Source organism: Mustelus asterias, chromosome 11 (genome assembly GCF_964213995.1).
Source record: "Mustelus asterias chromosome 11, sMusAst1.hap1.1, whole genome shotgun sequence".
Lineage (NCBI taxonomy): Eukaryota > Metazoa > Chordata > Chondrichthyes > Carcharhiniformes > Triakidae > Mustelus > Mustelus asterias.
The window spans coordinates 98,165,441-98,190,080 of NC_135811.1; the positions used below are offsets into that span (position 1 = coordinate 98,165,441).

At 48.2% G+C, this 24,640-nt stretch overlaps 1 protein-coding gene across 4 annotated transcripts in view; it reads right to left on the bottom strand.

Moving 5' to 3' along the window:
- LOC144500716 (NGFI-A-binding protein 1-like) overlaps nucleotides 1–23,665 on the bottom strand; it is a 76,858-nt gene extending 53,193 nt beyond the window's left edge. For 2 of the 4 annotated variants that reach the window (XM_078224065.1, XM_078224066.1), the window contains exons 1-2: nucleotides 23,275–23,457; nucleotides 6,923–7,750 (exon numbers count right to left, since the gene is read on the bottom strand). In XM_078224065.1, coding sequence (XP_078080191.1) covers nucleotides 6,923–7,720 — 798 coding nt within the window. In that variant the 5' untranslated portion in view covers nucleotides 7,721–7,750; nucleotides 23,275–23,457. Of the gene's footprint in view, nucleotides 1–6,922; nucleotides 7,751–23,274 lie in introns of all 4 variants that reach the window. The other 2 variants (XM_078224067.1, XM_078224064.1) reach the window with 2 other exon arrangements.
- Between the last annotated feature and the right edge of the window lie 975 nt (nucleotides 23,666–24,640).

Below are 24,640 nucleotides of genomic sequence, written 5' to 3' on the forward strand. Positions count from 1 at the left end.
TGTCTCTTCACTGGACACAGGTGAGGTCCCAGAGGATTGGAGGATAGCAAATGTGGTCCCGTTATTTAAGAAGGGTAGCAAGGATAACCCAGGAAATTATAGGCCGGTGAGCTTGACGTCCGTGGTACGGAAGTTGTTGGAGAAGATTCTTAGAGATAGGGTATATGCGCATTTAGAACTGAATAATCTCATTAGCGATAGACAGCATGGTTTTGTACGAGGGAGATCATGCCTCACAAATTTGGTTGAGTTTTTTGAGGAGGTGACAAAAACGATTGACAAAGGAAGGGCCTTGGATGTAGTCTATATGGATTTTAGTAAAGCGTTTGACAAGGTCCCTGCTGGCAGGCTGGTGCAAAAGGTTAAATCTCACGGGATAAAAGGTGAGCTAGCTAGATGGGTGGAGAACTGACTTAGCCATAGAAGACAGAGGGTAGGAGTGGATGGGTCTTTTTCCGGTTGGAGGTCTGTGACTAGTGGTATTCATGATGTGGAGATGCCTGCGTTGGACTGGGGTAAGCACAGTAAGAAGTCTCACAACACCAGGTTAAAGTCCAACAGGTTTATTTGGTAGCAAATACCATAAGCTTTCGGAGCACAGCTCCTTCGTCAGATGGAGTGGATATCTGTTCTCAAACAGTGCAGACAGACACAGAAATCAAATTACAGAATACTGATTAGAATGCAAATCTCTACAGCCAGCCAGGTCTTAAATGTACAGACAATGTGGGTGGAGGGAGCATTCGACACAGGTTAAAGAGATGTGTATTGTCTCCAGACAGAACAGCTAGTGAAATTCTGCAAGTCCAGGAGGCAAGCTGTGGGGGTTACTGATAATGTGACATAAATCCAACATCCCGGTTTAGGCCGTCCTCATGTGTGCGGAACTTGGCTATCAGTTTCTGCTCAGCGACTCTGCGCTGTCGTGTGTCGTGAGGACGGCCTAAACCGGGATGTTGGATTTATGTCACATTATCAGTAACCCCCACAGCTTGCCTCCTAGACTTGCAGAATTTCACCAGCTGTTCTGTCTGGAGACAATACACATCTCTTTAACCTGTGTTGAATGCTCCCTCCACCCACATTGTCTGTACATTTAAGACCTGGCTGGCTGTAGAGATTTGCATTCTAATCAGTATTCTGTAATTTGATTTCTGTGTCTGTTTGCACTGTTTGAGAACAGATATCCACTCCATCTGACGAAGGAGCTGTGCTCTGAAAGCTTATGGTATTTGCTACCAAATAAACTTGTTGGACTTTAACCTGGTGTTGTGAGACTTCTTACTAGTGGTGTTCCACAGGGCTCTGTACTGGGACCTCTGCTGTTTGTGATATATATAAATGATTTGGAGGAAGATGTAGCTGGGTGTGATCAGTAAGTTTGCGGACAACACGAAGATTGCTGGAGTTGCGGATAGTGATGAACATTGTCAGAGAATACAGCAGGATATAGATAGGCTAGAACATTGGGCGGAGAAATGGCAGATGGAATTTAATCCAGATAAATGCGAAGTGATGCATTTCGGTAGATCTAATGTAAGGGGGTGCTATACAATAAATGGCAGAACCATCAGGAGTATAGACACACAGAGGGACCTGGGTGTACAAGTCCACAGATCCTTAAAGGTGGCAGCACAGGTGGAGAGGGTGGTGAAGAAGGCATATGGCATGCTTGCCTTTATTGGACGGGGCATAGAATATAAAAGTTGGCATATGATGTTGCGGCTGTATAGATCGATGGTTAGGCCACATTTGGAATACTGCATCCAGTTCTGGTCGCCACACTACCAGAAAGACGTGGAGGCTTTGGAGAGAGTACAGAGAAGGTTTACCAGGATGTTGCCTGGTATGGAGGGTCTTAGCTATGAGGAGAGATTAGGTAAACTGGGGTTGTTCTCCCTGGAAAGACGGAGGATGAGGGGTGACGTAATAGAGGTGTATAAAATTATGAAGGGCATAGATAGAGTGAACAGTGGGAAGCTTTTTCCCAGGTCGGAGGTGACGAACACAAGGGGTCACGGGTTCAAGGTGAGGGGGGCAAGGTTCAACACCGATGTCAGGGGGACGTATTTTACACAGAGGGTGGTGGGGGCCTGGAATGCACTGCCAAGCAAGGTGATTGAGGCGGACACGCTGGGATCGTTTAAGACTTATCTAGATAACCACATGAACAGACTGGGAATAGAGGGATACAAAAGAATGGTCAAGTGGGCACATGAGCGGCGCAGGCTTGGAGGGCCGAAGGGCCTGTTCCTGTGCTGTATTGTTCTTTGTTCTTTGATGGTTTGAGTTATAAGGAGAGGCTGGATAGACTGGGACTTTTTCGCTGGAGCGTAGGAGGCTGAGGGGTGACCTTATAGAGGTCTATAAAATAACGAGAGGCACAGATCAGCTAGGTAGTCAACATCTTTTCCAAAAGGTAGGGGAGTCTAAAACTAGAGGGCATAGGTTTAAGGTGAGTGGGAGAGATACAAAAGGATCCAGAGAGGCATCTTTTTCGCACACAGGGTGGTGAGTGTCTGGAACAAGCTGCCAGAGGTAGTAGTAGAGGCGGGTACAATTTTTTCTTTTAAAAAGCATTAAAATAGTTACATGGGTAAGATTAGTATAGAGGGATATGGGCCAAATGCGGGCAATTGGGACTAGCTTAGTGGTTAAAAAAAGGGCGGCATGTCCATGCTGTAAACCTCGATGACTCTATGCTATAATTTGCATGGCAAACCAGACAAGTGAATGTTGAAAAGCTGTTGATCATATCACTATCAGAACTGAATGTTGGACTGGCTGAACACAGTGAGACTGTTGTACCAGGGTTGCCAGAATAACCAACTAAATTTGGGAGGCACGGCGGCACAATGGCTAGCACTGCTGCCTCACAGAGCTAGGGACCCAGGTTCCATCCCAGCCTTGGGTGACTGTGTGGAGTTTGCACATTCTCCCCGTGTCTGCGTGGGTTTCCTCCAGGTGCTCCGGTTTCCTCCCACACTCCAAAGATGTGCAGTTTAGGTGGATTGGCCATGCTAAATTGGCCCTTAAGTGTCAGGGGGACTAGCAGGGTTAATATGTGGGGTTATGGTGACAGGATCTGGGTGGGATTGTTGTTGGTGCAGGCTCGGTGGATCGAATGGTCTCGTTCTGCACTGTAGGGATTCGATGATTCTATGAACTACTAACAAAGGCAGTGAACAATCTTCTTTGTAAATTGTACAGCAATGAGAGAAAACTCAACAACTTGGATTCCTATAGAGCAAACCCTGGGCCGGAATTCTCCCACCCTGCCCGCCACTGCAGCTGGCGGGTTGTGGACAATGTGAAGGCCCATTGACAGTCGGGCAGTAATTTCCAGCTTTTAGACCAGCGTGGCCAGAGAATTCCGATCTTAGTGCTCTCACAGAAGTGTTACTGATTAAAATGTGGCACCGAGTCCCATACGGTGATTTTAGGGGAAGTGGTTTTAAGGAGCATCTTAAAAGTGGGAGAGGGGTTAAGACAGCAAATTCCAGAGCTTAGGGCCTAGATAGCTGAAGGTACAGCCATCAATAGAGAGGCGACCGATATTGAAGATGTACAAGAGGCCAGCACTGGAGGAGAGTTGCGATATCGGAGGGTTGTAGGGCTGGTGGGGATTAGGGACAGGATGAGGCTAACCAGGGTGAGGATAAGATAAAGTTATCTTGCTGGGGATAACGACAGGTGGCTTGCTGCTGCTGACTCAAGTTCGCAGAACGTGCAAACTGCACGAGCCCACCACTTCCACACTGAGCCGGAATTCAACTCCAATTGTCCCAAGAACTGTGCTTCCGAACGGCATTGGATTCCTTAAAACAGGACAAACCAATGTAAAGGCATCGGCAGACCAAAGAAACTACTTCAGTAGTCGGGGGGGCATGGTGGCACAGTGGTTAGCACTGCTGCATCTGGGACCAGGGTGCAATTCCGGTCTCGAGTGACTGTGCAGAATCTGCATATTCTCCCAGTGTCTGCATGGGTTTCCTCCGGGTGCTCCGGTTTCCTCCCACACTCCAAATATAGAACAGTACAGCACAGAACAGGCCCTTCGGCCCACGATGTTGTGCCAAGCTTTATCTGAAATCAAGATCAAGCTATCCCACTCCCTATCATCCTGGTGTGCTCCATGTGCCTATCCAATAACCGCTTAAATGTTCCTAAAGTGTCTGACTCCACTATCACTGTAGGCAGTCCATTCCACAACCCAACCACTCTCTGCGTAAAGAACCTACCTCTGATATCCTTCCTGTATCTCCCACCACGAACCCTATAGTTATGCCCCCTTGTAATAGCTCCATCCACCCGAGGAAATAGTCTTTGAACGTTCACTCTATCTATCCCCTTCATCATTTTATAAACCTCTACTAAGTCTCCCCTCAGCCTCCTCCGCTCCAGAGAGAACAGCCCTAGCTCCCTCTACCTTTCCTCATAAGACCTACCCTCCAAACCAAGCAGCATCCTGGTAAATCTCCTCTGCACTCTTTCCAGTGCTTCCACATCCTTCTTATAGTGAGGTGACCAGAACTGCACACAATATTCCAAATGTGGTCTCACCAAGGTCCTGTACAGTTACAGCATAACCCCACGGCTCTTAAACTCCAACCCCCTGTTAATAAAAGCTAACACACTATAGGCCTTCTTCACAGCTCTATCCACTTGAGTGGCAACCGTTAGAGATCTGTGGATATGGACCCCAAGATCTCTCTGTTCCTCCACAGTCTTCAGAACCCTACCTTTGACCCTGTAATCCACATTTAAATTAGTCCTACCAAAATGAATCACCTCACATTTATCAGGGTTAAACTCCATTTGCCATTTTTCAGTCCAGCTTTGCATCCTATCTATGTCTCTTTGCAGCCTACAACAGCCCTCCACCTCATCCACTACTCCACCAATCTTGGTGTCATCAGCAAATTTACTGATCCATCCTTCAGCCCCCTCCTCTAAGTCATTAATAAAAATCACAAAGAGCAGAGGACCAAGCACTGATCCCTGCGGCACTCCGCTAGCAACCTGCCTCCAATCCGAAAATTTTCCATCCACCACCACCCTCTGTCTTCGATCAGACAGCCACTTACCTATCCAATCGGCCAACTTTCCCTCTATCCCACACCTCCTCACTTTCATCATAAGTCGACCATGGGGGACCTTATCAAACGCCTTACTAAAATCCATGTATGTGACATCAACTGCCCTACCTTCATCAACACACTTAGTTACCTCCTCAAAAAATTCTATCAAATTTGTGAGGCACGACTTGCCCTTCACGAATCCGTGCTGACTATCCCGGATTAATCCGCATCTTTCTAAATGGTCGTAAATCCCATCCCTAAGGACCTTTTCCATCAATTTACCAACCACCGAAGTAAGACTAACCGGTCTATAATTACCAGGGTCATTTCTATTCCCTTTCTTAAACAGAGGAACAACATTCGCCATTCTCCAGTCCTCTGGCACTATCCCCGTGGACAGCGAGGACCCAAAGATCAAAGCCAAAGGCTCTGCAATCTCATCCCTTGCCTCCCAAAGAATCCTAGGAGAATGTGCAGGTTAGGTGGATTGGCCATTCTAAATTGCCCTTTAATGTCCCAAGATATTAAGATTAGGGGTATTAGCCATGTCAAATTGCTACTTAGTATCGGGATAGGGCCCGGGGGGGGGGGGGGGAGGTAAGATGCTCTGTTGGAAAGTCAATGCAGACTCGATGGACTGAATGGCCTCCTTCTGCACTGTAGAGATTCCATGATTCTTCCATGGTATAAAGGGCTGCTATTATGGAACAGGGTTACATCTGACTGAATAGAACTCAATACGGAGAGAGATGCTGCAGTGTTGTTGATGCCTGGTGTTTAAACACTTTATAGGAGAGTCGATTGAACCAGGAAACACCCAGAATGCATTTATGTGACTATGCAATGTAGCGTATTGACACTGTGGAGGAAAGTGCTTACATTTACATTTAATTAGCCAGGCATGTAACCAAATCTACTGGCTACAGTTTGCACGGTACCACTGCTACCTCCATTCACATGCAAAGCATAATTTCTCAGCCAAAGGAGAACAAATATAGTCATATAATGTGCCCAATACTGGGCGCCAGACTTTAGGAATGATGTGAAGACATTAGAGAGGGTTCAGAAAAGATTCTTGAGAAAGGTTCAAGAGACGAGGAACTTCAGTTACGTGGATAGATTGGAGAAGTTGGGGCTGTTCTCCTTGGAGAAGAGAAGGATGAGGGGAGATGTTTCATTGAATCCCTACAGTGCAGAAAGAGGCCATCCGTCCATCGAGTCTGCACCAACCACAATCCCACTCAGGCCCTATTCCCGTAACCCCACATATCCATCCTGCTAATCCCCTGATACGAGGGTCAATTTAGCATGGCCAGTCCACCTAACCCACACATCTTTGGACTGTGGGAGGAAACCGGAGCACCCGAAGGAAACCCATGCAGACACGGGGAGAACGTGCAAACTCCACACAGACACTGACCCAAGTCGGGAATCGAACCCGGGTCCCTGGCGCTGTGAGGCAGCAGTGCTAACCACTGTGCCATCGTGCTGCCCCAGATGTGATAGAAGTGTTCAAAATCATGAGAGGCCTGAACGTCATAGTGAGACACAAGTAGGCTTACATTAACACTGCAATGAAGTTACTGTGAAAATCCCCTAGTCGCCGCCTGTTCGGGTACACTGAGGGAGAATTTAACACAGGGAAAAACTATAGCAGAGGCAAGATATAATCGGGGCTTTCGAAAGGGAATTGGATAATTATCTAAAGGAAAGATTTAAGCGGAAATGGTGGGAGAGTGGGACAAGCTGAGTTGCTTTTACAGAGAGCTAGCACAGAGACAATAGACATCTGTGCTGTAACCTTTCTATGATTCGATTTTATGACAAAACAGTTACTGTACCTCGTGCAAAGTTAGATTTTTTCCATCTTTTCGTTTGGAGTCGAACCTCCCGTATATGGCGCTGAACTTGCGAATCTCCTCCTCGCGTTGTGGCTCCTGCTCACTCATCTCGAAGATGTGTCCCAGGGTTTTGGCCATTTTCTTGTTGCTGATGAAGACGCACTCCAACTCCTTGGGGTCCATCCTGGGCACCGTCTGGATGAGGCGCTCGGCACACGCTCCGATGATCTGCACCACGTCGGGGGTCAGCGGCAGGGAGGGGCCGTCTTTGGGCGGCGAGTGGGGCTCCTCCTTGGTTATGGTCATCACGTTGGAGATGCTGGGCAGGGGGTGCCCACTGGCCAACGTTTCCGTCTGCGACGAGGTCTCGGTCAGCCGCGACGAGGCGTGGTTGTTGGCGATCTCCTGCCCGGCGGCCAGGCTCTGCGCCAGCCGCGCCTGCTGCTCTTGGGCAGAGGAGGAGACAGAGTTGGGGCTACTCGCTGTGGTGTTCAGTTCCGAGATTTTGGCAATGGGAATGCTGCTCGCCGGGAGTTTGGTGAGGGGCTGGTTGAAGGCAGTGGGGTTGGTGATCCATTCCTGCAAGGCCTTCTGAAGGCGTCGGACATGGAGCGGCTTACTGGACATGCCCACCAGGGCCATGATCTCCAGGAATTCCTCCTCCGCAGCATCGCAGAGCTGCTGGACATCATCCCCCCCTTGCTGGATGAAAGCATCGTAATACACCAGAAGGTTTGCCCGCTGCAGGACTCGATAGAGCTGGAGCTCCCCCAGGGTGGAGGGCTGCGAGGTTGTCATGGCCCTCTTCCTCTATGTCGAAACCAGTCCCTGAAAAACACAAAAGGAACGGATTTTCAGATCCTCAAATCTTTTGCTTCTAGAGCCTCGGGTTCAAGGCCAGGCCAGGCTTGCGATGATTTCTCTTCACAGCAGTTTTGTGGCAGTGATTCTGTGCGCTGGCCCCCAATCTATTGGGAACCAAATCAAAAATCACTTTGAACTCTCACTTGGAGCTTGTGTTTATATAGCACTTTTAACATCATGAAGTGTCACAAGGTTCCTCACAGCACCCTTAGAATCATAGAATCCCTACAATGCAGAAGAAGGCCATTCGGCCCATCAAGCCCACAACGACAACAAAGAAACATAGAAGATAGGAGCAGGAGGAGGCCATTTGGCCCTTCGAGCCTGCTCCGTCATTCATCACGATCATGGCTGATTGTCCAACTCAATAGCCTAATGTCTCCTCACCTCCGTCCTAAATGGTCTACCCCGAATCCTCAGACTGTGACCCCTGGTTCTGGACTCCCCCACCATCGGGAATATCCTCTCAGCATCTACCCTGTCTAGTCCTGTTAGAATTTTATAAATCTCTATGAGATCCCCCCTCATTCGTCTGAACTCCAGCGAAAACTATCCTAACCTCGTCAATCTCTCCTCATACATCAGTCCCGCCATCCCCGGCTAACCCCACCCTGCTAATCTCTCTGACACTAAGGGGCAATTTCACATGGGGCCAATCAACCTAACCTGCACATCTTTGGACTGTGGGAGGAAGCCAGAGCACCTGGAGGAAACCCACGCAGACACGGGGAGAATGTGCAAACTCCACACAGACAGTGACCCAAACCAGGAATCGAACCCGGGTCCCTGGCGCTGTGAGGCAGCAATGCTAACCAATATGCCGCCTTATAAAACAAAACTATACACTGAGGCACATAAGGGCTGGGCAATAAACTCTAGCCTAACCAACAACTCCCACATCTCATAAAGGAATAAAAGCAAAGGGGATATGAGAGCAGATGACTGAAAGCTGTTCAAAGAGATAGCTTTTCAGAAGTGTGGTAAGAGAGGAGAGAGGGTTGGAAAGGCACAGATGTATAGGAGGGGAAATCCAGAGCTTAGGGCCCAGGCAGCTTAAGGCAGGGTCACCAATAGAGGAGCGATTAAAATCAGGGAGGCTCAAGTGGCCAGAAATGGAAGAGCGCAGATATCTGATTTGATTTGATTTATTTTTGTCACATGTATTGGGATACAATGAAAAGTATTATTTCTTGCGCGCTGTACAGAGAAAGCATACCATTCATAGAGTACGTAGGGGAGAAGGAAAGAGGAGGGTGCAGAATCTAGTGTTAGCTAGTCATGGCTAGGGTGTAGAGAAAGATCAAATTAATATAAGGTAGGTCCATTCAAAAGTCTGATGGCAGCAGGGAAGAAGCTTTTCTTGAGTCGGTTGGTATGTGATCTCAGACTTTTGTATCTTTTTCCCGACGGAAGGTGGTGAGAGTCACAGGGAGAAAATGATTTAGCCTTCTGCCCAACCTTCCGATCACTGGTAGCTCTCTCGCCTCTGAGGCAGAAGATCATGCATTCAGATCCCACTCAGGAGACTGCAGCACATAAACTTAGTCATCCCTCCGAAGAGTGCTGCACTGTAGGAGGTACCATTTTGCCAAAGAGATGTTGAACCAAAGCCTCGCCTGCTCTCTCCGGAGGGTGTACAAGACTCCATGGGCTTTTCCAGATGTCCTAGGCAAAGCCCAACCCTCAACTAATGGAATCTGGGTTGTCACAGTGGCGCAGTGGGTAGCACTGCAGTCTCACGGCGCCAGGGATCTGGGTTCGATTCCCAGCTTGGGTCACTGTCTGTGCGAATTCTGCACGTTCTCCCCGTGTCTGCATGGGTTTCCTCCGGGTGCTCCGGTTTCCTCCCACAGTCTGAAAGACATGCTGGTTTAGGTACATTGGCTATGCTAAGTTCTCCCTCAGTGTACCCGAACAGGTGCTGGAGTGTGGCGACTAGGGGATTTTCACAGTAACTTCATTAGAGTGTTAATGTAAGCCTACTTGTGACAATAATAAATAAACTTAATTCGAACATAATATCCAGTCGTCCCACTGCTGATTGTGGGATCTTGCTGTGCACAAACTGGCTGCTCAATCTGCCGATACTACAATGGTGAATACGCTTTTACAAGTAGTGCTAAACTTTTTGGGGTGTCCTGGCCTTCTGAACGAACCAGGGTGACACCTTCCTTTGTTTCGAACAGCAAGCAGCAACGCAATGTACAAGAGAGGAAGAGACCATCGCAGTCTAATTTAACCAGAACCAACGCGGGAAAAACGTCACATCCACTCCTATCCCCAACATCCCAATGCACCCTAACCAGCACTGTCTTTCAGACTGTGGGAGGAGACTGGAGCACCCGGAGGAAACCCACGCAGACATGGGGAGAAAGTGCAGACTCGGCACAGACAGTGGCCCCATTCTCAGTCACCCGTTCAAGCACATAGTTACCCCGGTCTCCCGTGCCGTTTACTGGCACTATCTGATCCCATTGCCTCCGGGTGGATCTACTGTGTCTCGTCTCCACTTTCTGTGCAAAGTAGTTAAATCAAAACTTGTCCATTACGACTTCCCCGTTTAAGCTTGTGACAGGGTTTACAAACTGTACTGCAGAGTGGGGGAAACTGATAAAATAAAAGTTGTCAGGATTTTCTTTGTCATGTAAGCATTTTCCCACAGACTATAAGAAACTGCATTTTAAAATGACAGCTCCCACACTCCTTTAAGAGATTTTCAACGGAAAATAAAAATAATATATTTATATTGTGTTTCTCACAGCCACTGGACTTCACAAAGCACTTTACACCCAATTCTAAAATACAGCCACTGCCCTTTATGTTGGAAACTCAGCAGCTATTTACACCCAACAAACTCACACAAACGGCCACATGATAATAACAGGAACATTGGGACAGGAATAGGCCATTCAGTTAATTGCGCCTGCTCTGTCATTCAATATGATCCTAGCTGATTGGACACTTCCAATGTCTTTTACACGGTGGCACAGTGGTTAGCACTGATGCCTCACGGCGCCAGGGACCCGGGTTCGATTCCCGGCTCGGGTCACTGTCTGTGAGGCGTCTGCACGTTCTCCCCGTGTCTGCGTGGGTCCCCCCCCACCCACCGCCCCCGGGTGCTCCGGTTTCCTCCCACAGTCCGAAAGATGTGCTGGTTAGGTGCATTGGCCGTGCCAAATTCTCCCTCAGTGAACCCGAACAGGCGTCAGAGTGTGGCGACTAGGGGATTTTCACAGTAACTTCATTGCGGTGTTAATGTAAGCCTACTTGCGACACAAATAAATTAACTTTAAAACCCACAATCCCCATTTAATGACATGTAATCTGGTTTGTTTGGGACGCTGATCGAGGGATAAACATTGGCCAGGACACTAGGGGTAACTTCACTGTTCTGCTTTGTAACAGTGCCATGGGATCTTTTACATCCACCCAAGCAGCCTTTAATTGGATATCACATCAGAAAGAAAGCACCTCCTGGAGTGCAGCACTCCCGTGGTACTGTACAGGAGCATCAGGCTTGATTTTTGGTGCTCAAGTCCTGGAGTGGGCCTTGGATCTGGAATCTTGTGACTCTGAGCCAACAGTGATACCAACTGAGTCACAACTGACACTTGATATGGTCACACTTCATTAGAGTAAGTCATGAACAAGAAGAAAGTGTTGACCAGGTATTTAAAAAGTGACAGATACAAATCTCTTCTTAATCTTGGTCCAAAGATGTCTAAAGATGTGCAGATTAGGTGGATTGGCCATGGTAAATTGTCCCTTAGGTGTCCCAAGATGTGTGGGTTAGGGGGATTGGCCATGCTAAATTGTCCCTTAGGTGTCCCAAGATGTGTAGCTTAGGAGGATTAGCAGGGTAAATACGTGGGGTACGGGGATAGGGAATGGGTGGGATGCTCTGTCGGGGAGTCAGTGCAGACTCGACGAGCCGAATGGCCTCCTTCCGCACTGCAGGGACTCTTATCGCCGGAATTCCAACCGCCCCGCCCACCACGCGAATCGGAGCGGGCGAGGGGCGGACAATGGGAAGAAGGCCCATTGACCTCAGGCGGGATTTTCCGGTCTCGGGGTCGAGCAAGGCTGTAAAATCCCACCCTATGATTCTATCCTATTAGGAATTGTGCCTTTGTGCCACATTTCCCGACTGTCCCAGCTACAGAACTAATACACGAAGGAAACCATGGAGAGAGAAACACAGCCAACATTTCGAGTCCCGAGAACCCTTCTTCAGTTCTGAAGAAGGACTCAAAACATTTAACTGCGGTTCTCTCCCCACAGATGCTGCCAGACCTGCTGAGTTTATCCAGCGTTTGCTGTTTTATTTCAGGATTCCAGCATCCCCGGTATTTTGCTTTCAAGCGGAGGAATGTGTTGGTCAGCAGCTCCGCGCAGTTTCGAACTCTACTGCGATGACCAAATTAGTTCAGAACTTGCCAAAAATAAGCCCAGGCAACCATTTTTTTCCTTTCAAAATGCACACTGTCAACCATATGTTCTAATTATAGCCCAGATTGTGGTCTTAGAGAAAGGAGAAAGTCATTTAAGGGGGAGTGAAAAAGCGGGATTTGCTCGAGATACGGCATCTCGCATTCCCTTAGATTGTCCCAATGCACCAATCGCAGCAAATGAGTTACTTCTGAAGCGTTTTTGAACCGTTGTTTTTTTTTTAGGTCAGTTCCTCCCTTTAACACCTCATACTGATAACCTGACTGAGACCGGAAACTTCTGTACAGAAACATCACAGCCACAAAGCCTTGGCCTATTCCCCCGAGGTGCCAATGCACAAATATACTGGTGATAAACTGAAAGGCTTATTTCCCCTGTGGACTGAAAACAAATTTACATGTTTCTGTTAGCTGTTGGTAGCGGGACGGTCGGTGGTTTCTCCGAAATCGTAGGATCCCTACAGTGCAGAAGGAGGCCATTCAGCCCATCGCGCCCGCACTGACAACAATCCCACCCAAGCCCTTATTCCCGCAACCCCACACATTTACCTTGCTAATCCCCCTAACACGAAGGGGCAATTTACCATGGCCAATCCACCTAACCCGCACATAACCGGCACGGTGGCACACTGGTTAGCGCTGCTGCCTCACAGCGCCAGGGAACCCGGGTGCAATTCCCGGCTTGGTTCACTGGTCTGTGCGGAGTCTGCACGTTCTCCCCGTGTCTGCGTGGGTTTCCTCCGGGTGCTCCGGTTCCCTCCCACAGTCCGAAAGACGCGCTGGTTAGGTGTATTGGCCATGCTAAATTCTCCCTCGGTGTACCCGAACACAGGCACCGAGGGTGGCGACTAGGGGATTTTCACAGTAGCTCCCTCAGAAATGACTTATTTCTACACAGCACCTTTAACGCAATGAAATGTCCCAGCGACCTTTACAGAAGAGTTAAGGTGATGGCCTAGTGGTATTATGGCTGGACTATTAATCCAGAAACTCAGCTAGTGTTCTGGGGACCTGGGTTCGAATCCCGCCGCGGCAGATGGTGGAATTTGAGTTCAATAAAAATTACCTGGAATTAAGAATCTACTGATAACCATGAAACCATTGTCGATTGTCGGAAAAACCCATCTGGTTCACTAATGTCGCTTTAGGGAAGGAAATCTGCCGCCCTTACCTGGTCTGGCCTACATGTGACTCCAGAGCCACAGCAATGTGGTTGACTTTTAAAATGTCCTCTGAAATTGCCTCGCAAGCCACTCAGTTGAAGGACAAATAGGGAGGGGCAGTAAATGCTGACCCAGCCAGTGATGCCCACCCACATCACATGAATGAATTTTTTTTTAAACTCAGATTCTGTTGGACACAAGCTCAGAGGAGGGGAGGGGAATGAAGAGGGAATAAAATTGATTGGGAGGGGGTGAGGTAGATGGAGATGGAAAATAAGCTGGCTGTTCAGGGGGAAAATTGTACGGTCATATATGTTCTCAAATATAATAAGCCTCTGTGGCCAGTAGTACCAGTCACCCTCAAGGGTCTCTCTGCAGTAACCATTATTCAAGCAGGAGTCCGCACAGTGCCATCCATTATGGGCAGTGCCACAGACAAAGGCAAGCCCACTCTCACAATGAAAATCAGAGGCAGAGCTTCAGGGGAACGTTAAGTATTCAGCTCACTAAAAGCAGCAACAGTAATCTCCCACTATGCCGTGCTGTGAGAGGGACACTCCGATGTAAACTGGCCCGCAATTTAAATTCCTCACATAGCTCACAAGAATTGACTGATGTAAGTGGTCCTGCAGCAGTGACTGCGAGTACGAGGGAACGTTTTGTTTGGTGCTAATAGGAGGACGTGAACATTGCATGTCCGTTGATGTTTTAAAGTAGGCTAATTCGATTCGTTCCTGGGCCTGCGACCACTCGCCCACTGAGGAAGAGAAAGGATGGATTCATCTTCATCTTTCTCACCTCTGCTCGAGCTAGGGGACATTTCATAGAATAGAATCCTACAGTGCAGAAGGAGGCCATTCAGCCTATCAAGCCTACACCAACTACAATCCCACCCAGCCCCTATTCCCATAACCCCACGTATTTACCCTGCTAATCCCCTTGACACTAGGGTCATCTAGCATGGCCAATCAACCTAACCCGCACACATCTTTGGAGTGTGGGAGGAAACCGGAGCACCCGGAGGAAACCCACGCAGACACGGGGAGAATGTGCAAACTCCACACACAGACAATGACCCGAGGCTGGAATTGAACCCAGGTCACTGACACTGTAAGGCAGCAGTGCTAACCACTGTGCCGCCCCATGGCACCAGGTACTCTCAAGTCTCCATAGAGTAATACATGTCAACAACACACAATAACTTAAATTTCTATATACCCCAAGGTGGTCACAGGAACATTATCAACAAAAATAGGACACTTTAAAAAATTTATTCATTCATGGGATGTGGGTGTCGACGGCTGGGCCGGCATTTATTGCCCATCCCTTAGGGCATTTAAGAGTCAACCACATTGCTGTGAGTCTGGAGTCACATGTAGGTCAGACCAGGCAAGGATGGCAGACTTCTTTCCCTAAAAGGGAAGTTTTATTCATTCATGTGATGTGAGTGGGCATCACTGGCTGGGTCAGCATTTACTGCCCCTCCCTATTTGTCCTTCAACTGAGTGGCTTGCTAGGCAATTTCAGAGGACATTTTAAAAGTCAACAACATTGCTGTGGATCTGGAGTCACATGTAGGTCAGACCAGATAGGGATGGCAGATTTCCTTTCCCGTAAAGAGCATTAGTGAAACAGATGGGTTTTTACGACAATTGACAATGGTTTCACAATCATGTAGGGATATGGGGGTAGGGCCTGCGTGGGATTGTGGTCGGTGCAGACTCAGCGGGCCGAATGGCCTCTTTCTGTACTGTAGGGTTTCTATGATTTCTATGATCATTAGACTTTCAATTCCAGATTTTTATTGAATTCAAATTTCACCATCTGCCACGGTGGGATTCGTACCCGGGTTCTCAGAGCATTAATTACCCTGGGTCTCTAGATTACTAGTCCAGCAACAACGCCACCAACTCCCCACATTAGCCACATGAGATGTTAAGCTAGATTTTTGCTGAGTTGAGATGACTTGTGAGTTCTTTTAAAAATCGCGGACGGGTTCCGATTTTGGGATTCTCCAACCCATTCCCAAGATTTCCCATTTTCATGAGTGCCTTTCAAGGGTGCAGGCTGGTTTGGGTCGAGCGCCCCCCACCTCACACTCCTGACCTGGGTGCTGCATTATGGGGATAGGCATTTTCTCGCCCTCCGCACTGTTTATCCAGCTTTTTAAAGAGTGGTGAACCATAATCTTTTGAAAGATAAGTTCAAAAGTCCTCCTCATGCCCCCCCCACCCCATGTCTCGCTATTCCCTCCGAACAATCCCCATCTCATTCCCCTCATGTCAAGATATGGCCAAAACAACCCCTACGGCCCCCGTGCCTCCCATGCCAAGCAATGCATCTACTGTATTGAACCAATGAACCCTATAATGACAGTAGAATGTGTAAATAAGGTTTATAAAAACACCATTCATTAATAACTTTCCATTTTCTTAACAAAAAACTCATTTTGCTACAGGCCAATTAAAGTGACAATCATCCAGATCCTTTAAAGTTTTCATGACGGATACTGCAAGCACCTGATGCCACTCCATATGTAAATAAACATTGTGAATTTGAAGTCACAGATCAGAGCGCCAGAGCTGTTAATTAAGCAATGGCCAGGATTTTACAGTCCCACCATGGCATGTGTCCACCCAACAGATATGGTAGGCCATTTAAATTGTTATTTGCTTTGGTGGGACCAGGTGGGAGGAGCCATAAAATCCAGGCCAATGTTTTCCCTGGGGCTCAGGTGTTTAAGTAAACTAATTGATATCTTTGGGCGGGGGGGGGGGGGTTTTACAGTTCCATCTGCCACAGGAATCGGAGCGGGCAAGGGTCGGACCATGGAAAGGTCCGTTGACCTCGGGTGGGATTTTCCGGTTTCAGGGCGAACGGGGCCATAAAATGCCAGCCCAGGAATCTCAGCCAAGAATACATAATGAGGCTTGATTGAGAGTCCATTAATCCATTGGCCTGTTGAAACACATTGAGTTGACATAGGAGTTGGATAAAGGGCATGAGGTGGCAGGATGGGTTTTGGGAATTATGTGGGTATGAGGGGCGAAGGCCTTTCTGTTTTTATTATAATTCGGATGAAGTCCCACAGCACCAAGCCGAGCCTTTTGAACAGTCCGCCTCCGCACCCGGCATCCGATGTGGCTTCCTCCAAACTTTCTCCCAGATTGGCTGGGCCCACTCCAGCTTGCTTCGCCCTGCCCAGACCCAGGATGAAAATCCTGCCCTTGCCAACTCTTTCTCCTGAGGTAGGCAGGCCGAGCCAGGAATTTTCCCGACTCCCGCTTCCGAGTTGGAAAATGCTGCCCATAAAGATCAGGTGACCAAAAATCTGGTCAAAGAGTTTTAAGGTGTGAATAAAAGAGGAAAGTGAAGCAGAGAGGCATAAAGGTTTACGGAGGAAATTCCAGAGCATAAGAGTCTAAATCAACTAAAAGCACAGCCACTAATAGTAGAGCAATTAAAATTGGAGATGCACATGAGAGGTCATAGAATAGAATCCCTACAGTGCAGAAGGAGGCCATTCAGCCCAGCAAGTCTGCACTGACTCTCCCACAGAGCATCTTATCCAGGCCCTATCCCTGTAACTCCACATATTTATCTCACTAATTTCCCTAACCTACGCATCTTGGGACACTAAGGGTCAATTTAGCATGGACAATCCATCTAACCTGCACATCTTTGGACTGTGGGAGGAAACCGGAGCACCCGGACAAAACCCACGCAGACACGAAGAGAACGTGCAGACTCCACGCAGATAGTCACCTGAGGTCGGAATTGAACACGGGTCCCTGGCACTGTGAGTCTAACCACTGTATTGTATGGTGCTGTCCATAAAGAACAGAGGTGTTCTGATATCTTGGAGGATTGTAGGGTAGGGGGAGGTTACAGAGATAGGGAGAGGTGAGGCCCTGGAGGGGTTAGAAAACACAGAGGGGAATTTTTAAATTAAGATGCCGCATTACCAGGAGCCAATGTCAGTTAATGAGTGCAAGGGTGATAGCAGAACAGACTTTGATGCAAGTTAAGAATCAAAGAATCCCTACATGCAGAAGGAGGCCATTTGGCCCATCGAGTCTGCGCCGACCACAATCCCACCCAGGCCCTATTCCCATAACTCCGCATATTTACCCTGCTAATCCCCTGACACAAGGGCCAATTTATCCTGGCCAATCAACCTAACCCGCACATCTCTGGACTATGGGAGGGAACCGGAGCACCCGGACGAAATCCACGCAGACACAGGGAGAACGTGTAAACTTCACACACACAGTGACCCGAGTTGGGAATCAAACCCGGGTCCCTGGCGCTGTGAGGCAGCAGTGCTAACCACTGTGCCACCATGCCGTCCCTTAACCGGTACGGGGACTGAACCCGTGCTGTTGGTGTCACTCCGCATCACAAACCAGCTATCCAGCCCACTGGGCTAACAAAATCCCTTTCTCCTCTTGAGACTGAAAGTGTCCAACTCGAACCTCCCTTCTCCCTCAACCCCCCTGCTCAAATCGGCAATGGAAATGTTTTTGATTAAATGTTCCTTTTTGTCTAAAGTACAGATGTCGCGCAAGGTTACTGTTGCTGCTGAGCTGCGTGGACAGAGTGGGAGAGAGCATTTACATTGCCCCTTCTCTCAGTTCAGGGGAGTTATATCAGAAAGATCAATCAGGAACGCAGCAACAGGTTTGCAAGACCTCGTTATCGGGTGGAAACCACAATTAGGCACCAGCCTTCTAGAAAGTGATATAAGCCTGTCATAAAACACGGTGCTGTGAAAAGAGGTGGTTGCATTTGTTTGGGCCAATGTTCCCTGCAGGACCTCTACTCAAAAGAAAAATGTGCTACAACGCAATCTCCCTTTTCTTTATAGCGAGGGATTGGGTACTGGTGCCACTGAGTTCTATTTCACGCTCATTTTTCCTTCCCTCAGATCTGACTGACTGACGTTTTACTGAAATTTAGATTTATTTTAAACTGGTGGAAATTATTTGATTGCATCGGTTCCGACATGAGCGCAGCAAGAAAAGGAAAGGCTCAAAAGTAAAGTGGAGAAGGCAGCTGTGGCAATCCACGTCGAAGCCTTTTCCGACAGGCCTCTCTGCCTCTTTAAGCTTTGAGTTCTCACTCCCACCACAATCAAATAAATCCTTGGCTCTGTTCCCACACAACACAGTGACTTCACGAGCTTACATCAGCTGTAAACTTTAGTCTCGGATTGTTAGAAATACAGTACGTGCATTCGAAATGGGTGGGCTGGTCTACGAGGCCTGCCTGACACCCCTGGCATTATGACGAATACTTTAATTTTTCAACTTCCACGTCACCCCACAACGCTTCCCCCTCCCACAGCCATGAAATCTCTTGGGGGGGGGGGGGGGGGGGGGGGCAAAACAAAACCGGCAGAAAAAAATTATCTAGAAGATTTCTCTCTAACCTCCTGAGGTGATCAAGAACTGCCCAGGAAATCACGTGGACCAACTAATTGGGAGCCTGCACATTAACCACAAATTTACAAGTCATGCATCACTTAATATGCAAACTATTTCAAAAACAGTGATTCTAGTACACGGTGCGAGCAGGGGTTCCGACATGGAGGAAAATTCAAGTTAGATTTAAGAGCCGTTTGGATGATGCGTTGCCCCACAGCGCCAGTGACCCGGGTTCGATTCCCGGCTTGGGTCACCGTCTGTGCATTCTCCCAATATCTGCGTGGGTTTCCTCCGGGTGCTCCAGTTTCCTCCCACACTCCAAAGATGTGCGGGTTAGGTGGATTGGCCGTGCTAAATTGCCCCTTTAGTGTCAGGGGGACCAGCTGGGGTAAATGCATGGGGTTATGGGGATGGGACCTGGTTGGGATTATGGTCGGTGCGGACTCGATGGGCTGAATGGTCTCTTTCTGTACAGTGGGATTCTACCATTGTAAGAGCTCTCCAATACCCAAGTAACCTCCCCCTCCCCTCCCCGTCCCCCCCCCCAAAGAAAATGTACTTTATACATCATATTTGGTACATTACAAAACAGTTCAAATTTGACATTACATAAGGTGTAATACGGTTCAGTTTCTTTCAATACACAAGGTGCCTCATTACACTTACAATTACAGGTTATTTTTGCAACGTACGTTTACATTACATGTCAAACATTTTCTGATGCGTCCAACTCAAGGGATTTTACACAACTTCCAGCCCCTCAGTGCAGTTTGGTAGAAGGGTTTGGACTGTAGCCCACTGCCTAGATGAGACATAGGGCCAAAGATGTAATCTCCCACCCCACAAGGTCAGGCTGGGCCTAACTGCGATTCCTGCCCTGGTTAAACCTCCCCACCAACGATTCACCCTCGAGACTGACAGATCAACAATGGCTGCTTGAATGAGAGGGAAGAAAATTGACAAGCTGGGAGAATTGGAATCGAACGGTGAGCTGAATTGCAAACATTTCGAAAGACGTGGAGCTGCTTTTTCTTTTAAAAAGAGGGAGACACGATGACAGGTATTCCAATCAAGATTCAATTCCGTGACTCCGATAGTAACATTATTTTGGTGATACCCGGGTTAGTGTGCGCCAAGGTGGGTTCATTTCATTGTAATTGGGAGGAATACACAGTACAAGTTAAGCTGGGGTGCGGCTCTACTGGGTCTGGCTTCTCTCCCAGTGACAATTTTTCAAATGCAGGCCTTGACAATGACCATGAGCAGGGCAACTGGACCTCAGCAACACCTCACCATCTAGCCAGCCTTTCCTGAAGCCTACCCGAACATGGCTCATCGGGTAGTGGCCAGGAGTGGCTCGTTCCTCCACTCCCTAAGCCAATGCCACTAAGGCCAGTTGTGGCACCTCTACTACTGCAGCAGCAAGTAATGCCTAGGTCACACCAAGAGCCAGGCAATGACCATGCCCAACAAGAGAGAATCTAACCAATTCCCCTTGACGTCCAACCATCACTGAAACCCATCATCAGCATACCAGGGTTACCACTGACCAGACACTTAACTAGACCAGCTATATAAATACCGCAGCCCCAAGAGCAGGTCAAAGGCTGGATATTCTGCAGTACGTAACGTGTCTCTTCAAAGCCTGTCCACCATCTCCAAGGTCTAAATCAGGAATACTCACCAGTCGCCTGGATGAGCACAGCTCCAATAACACTCAAGATGCTCAACACCATCCAGGACAAAGCCGCTTAGAATCATCGAATCCCTACAGTGCAGGAGGAGGCTATTCAGCCCATCGAGTCTGCATCAAACACAATCCCACCCAGGCCCTATCCCTATAGCCCTACTTATTTACCCTACTAACCTCCTGAGACTAAGGGGCAATTTAGCATGGCCAATCAACCTAACCCACACATCTTTCGGACTGTGGGAGGAAACTGGAGCACCCGGAGGAAACCCACGCAGACATGGGGAGAATGTGCAGACTCCGCACAGACAGGTGACCCAAGCCAGGAATCGAACCCGGGTCCCTGGCGTTGTGTGGCAGCAGTGCTAACCACTGTGCCACCGTGCCGCCCATTAATAGTGACAACAAGACAGAAGCAGGCGAAGGGAATGATGTGCTTGAATGTTTTGACCATTGGTCAAATGGTCTCTGTATCCATATATCTATCCTATCATGACAGATAAATGTCGCACAATACTCCACGCGACACAGTTAACTCTTCACATCCTCTGAATTAGCTCCTCAATTGTAAATCATTTCAAGAGGGCCCCAGCATCACCATTTCGATCAACTAGTGATGCGGCTTTGCAGATGTGATCCCCATCCAATGAGTTGAAAGAAAAGAAAGCATGATGGCATCAGCAACGTTGTTTTGCTAAATCACTCTTTCCCAATATCTGTCACGTGCACAACGAAAGCGCTCGCATTTCCCAAAATGAGGAAACTGGAACCCACTCGTTTTACACGGGCAGCACAGTGCAGCCTCGCAGCGCCAGGGATCCAGGTTCGATTCCCGGCTGTGCGGAGTCTGCACGTTCTCCCCTTCCCTGCGTGGGTTTCCTCCGGGTGCTCCGGTTTCCTCCCACAGTCCGAAAGACGTGCTGGTTAGGGTGGATTGGCCATGCTAAATTGCCCCTTAGTGTCAGGGGGACTGACTCTATCCGAACAGGCGCCGGAGCGTGGTGAATAGGGGATTTTCACAGTAACTTCATTGCAATGTTAATGAAAGCCTACTTGTGACTAATAAATAAACTTTACTTTTAAACTTTAATACACATTATCTCCCACTAGCCAGGATTACTTGTGCCAGAAAGGGCAGATTTGCATTTATATAGCACCCTTCACTATCACTGGACATCGCAAAAGGGAATTTGGCATGTCAGCTACGACTCTCACCAACTTTTACAAATGCGTCAGAGAAAGCATTCTTTCTGGTTGTATCACACTTGGTATGGCTCCTGCTCTGCCCAAGACCTCAAGAAACTACAGAGGATCATGAATGAAGCCCAGTTCATCAGGCAAACCAGCCTCCCATCCATTGACTCTGTCTACACTTCCCGCTGCCTCAGAAAAGCAGCCAGCATAATTAAGGACCCCACGCACCCCGGACATTCTCTCTTCCACCTTCTTCCGTCGGGAAAAAGATAAAGGTCTGAGGTCGCGTACCAACCGACTCAAGAACAGCTTCTTCCCTGCTGCCATCAGACTTTTGAATGGACCTACCTCGCACTAAGTTGATCATTCTCTACATCCTAGCTATGACTGTAACGCTACATTCTGCACTCTCTCCTTTCCTTCTCTATGAATGGTATGCTTTGTCTGTAGAGCGCGCAAGAAACAGTACTTTTCAATGTATGTTAATACATGTGACAATAATACATCAAATCAAATCAATAAACATTTAACAGCCATTGAAGCACATTTGAAATGTAGTCATCATCCTAATGTAGGAAATGCAACAGCCAATTTGCTCACAGCAAGCTCCCACGAGCAACAGTGCAATAGTGACCAGATGATCTATTTTTGTGATATTGGTTGAGGGATAAATATTAGCCTGGGCATCGAGGGACGAACATAGAACAGTACAGCACAGAACAGGCCCTTCGGCCCATGATGTTGTGCCGAGCTTTATCTGAAAAAAGGGGCAATATGGACGACTGCCATTCTTCAGAATCGTTCCATGGGATCTTTTACATCCACCCTAGCAGGCAGACAGGTGAGGCCTCGGTTAAACATTTCCTCCAAGAGACAGCACCTCCAACAGTGCGGGCAGTCCCTCTGCACTGCACTGGAGATAACAGTGGTGGAGGGAGGAGGGGGTAAAATCAGTCCCGTCTCCCTTTGCCAAAAGGAAAAAAAAACAGTAAAACGGGGAATGGGAAAATAAGAATACTGATCCGAACGGGACTTGTGTACTGAAATAAAAACCAGTAAACGGGGAAATAAGAATACTGGTCCGGACTGGACTTGTATACTAAAACGAAACACCGGTAAAACGGGGAAATAAGAACACTGATCTGAATTTGACTTGTATACGTTAAAATGGAACACCAGTAACAACGGGGAAATAATAATACCAGTCCTTTGGGGCAGACCTCCCACCCCCACAAGTTGTTGTCAAATCAGTGCCAAGAAACACACAGAGAAACAAATGATGGAGGGCAGCAACTTCAGGTGGGCCCCACTACATTGAATGGGAGTGGGAGAGGAGACGTTGCTGCTTTAAATTGTGAGCACGCCTTGCCCTCTTGCTAGGGAAGAGAAGAAAGAGAGAGACAGACAGACACAGAGAGAGAGGGAGAGGGAGAAATGGGTGGAAGGATCTGGGATCAGATCCCCCCTCCTCCCCCTACATTTTTGTTTCTGGCCTAGGGAATGTGTTAGTGGAGATTAAAGGAGAGGGAAAGGAAAGATCAAGTGAGAGAGAGAGAGAGCTGCTTACCTGGGTTAGAGGCGGTGGATGGACGGACGGGGAGCTTGTTCCGACTGTTAGCTTCAAGAGTGAGAGGAAAGAGGGTGGGAGGGAGAGTCTGGGGTGTGGGGGTGGGGGAGAGTTTGGGGGGGGTGGGGGCGTTGATTTGAAGAAAGAACAAATCAACCCCCCTTTTTCAAAAAAAAACTCTTGATGCAAGTGTCTCCCCCCCCCACCACCCCTCACAAAAAAAATCCCCCACCCCCCCACAGAAAAAAATCCCCACCCCCCTCACAGAAAAATGCCCCCACCCCCTCTCTCTGTCACACACACACACACAGAGCAGCGGCTGCCAGCAATGGCGACAGTGCAGAGTGAATGTCTGCAAAGCGCTTTCCCCACCCTGGTGCTGGCTCCCTCTGAGGGTGGGGAGCTGGCTCACACTGCAGCTGTTTAAGGTGGTCCATGCAACAACCAGAAAAAAAATCACCCCACCCCGGGGAAAAAAACAATCCAGAAAAACCTCCCACCCCCCCCAAACAATAACCATGAACCATCCCTAAACACCCACCTCCCCAGAACTGAAGGAGCAGAGAGAGGTGTTGCTGCTGCTACAAAGTATCTCTTTCCTTTTCCCCCCTGGTTACTTTTTATTTGTTACAATTTCACCCAGCTGTCTGAAATGGCAACACTTTCACACACCCTGCAGGCCCCAAGAGCTGGGGAGACTTTTGTTGGGGGTGGGATTGGAGATTTTACCCCTTGGGGGGGATTGGAAATTTTACCCCTTTAGGGGGGGATTGGAGATTTTACCCCTTGGGGGGAATTGATTTTGCCCCTTGGGGGGGATTGATTTTACCCCCTGGGGGGGAATTGGAGATTTTACCCCTTTGGGGGGGGATTGGAGATTTTACCCCTTTGGGGGAATTGGAGATTTTACCCTTTTGGGGAATTGGAGATTTTACCCTTTTGGGGAATTGGAGATTTTACCCTTTGGGGGATCGGAGATTTTTGCCCTTTGGGGGGATTGGAAATTTTACCCTTTTGGGGAATTGGAGATTTTACCCTTTGGGGGATCGAAGATTTTACCCTTTTGGGGAATTGGAGATTTTACCCTTTGGGGGATCGGAGATTTTTGCCCTTTGGGGGGATTGGAAATTTTACCCTTTTGGGGAATTGGAGATTTTACCCTTTGGGGGATCGAAGATTTTACCCTTTTGGGGAATTGGAGATTTTACCCTTTGGGGGAATTGGAGATTTTACCCTTTGGGGGGAATTGGAGATTTTACCCTTGGGAGGATTGGAGATTTTACCCTTTGGGGGAATTGGAGATTTTACCCTTGGGGGGATTGGAGATTTTACCCTTTGGAGGATCGAAGATTTTACCCTTTTGGGG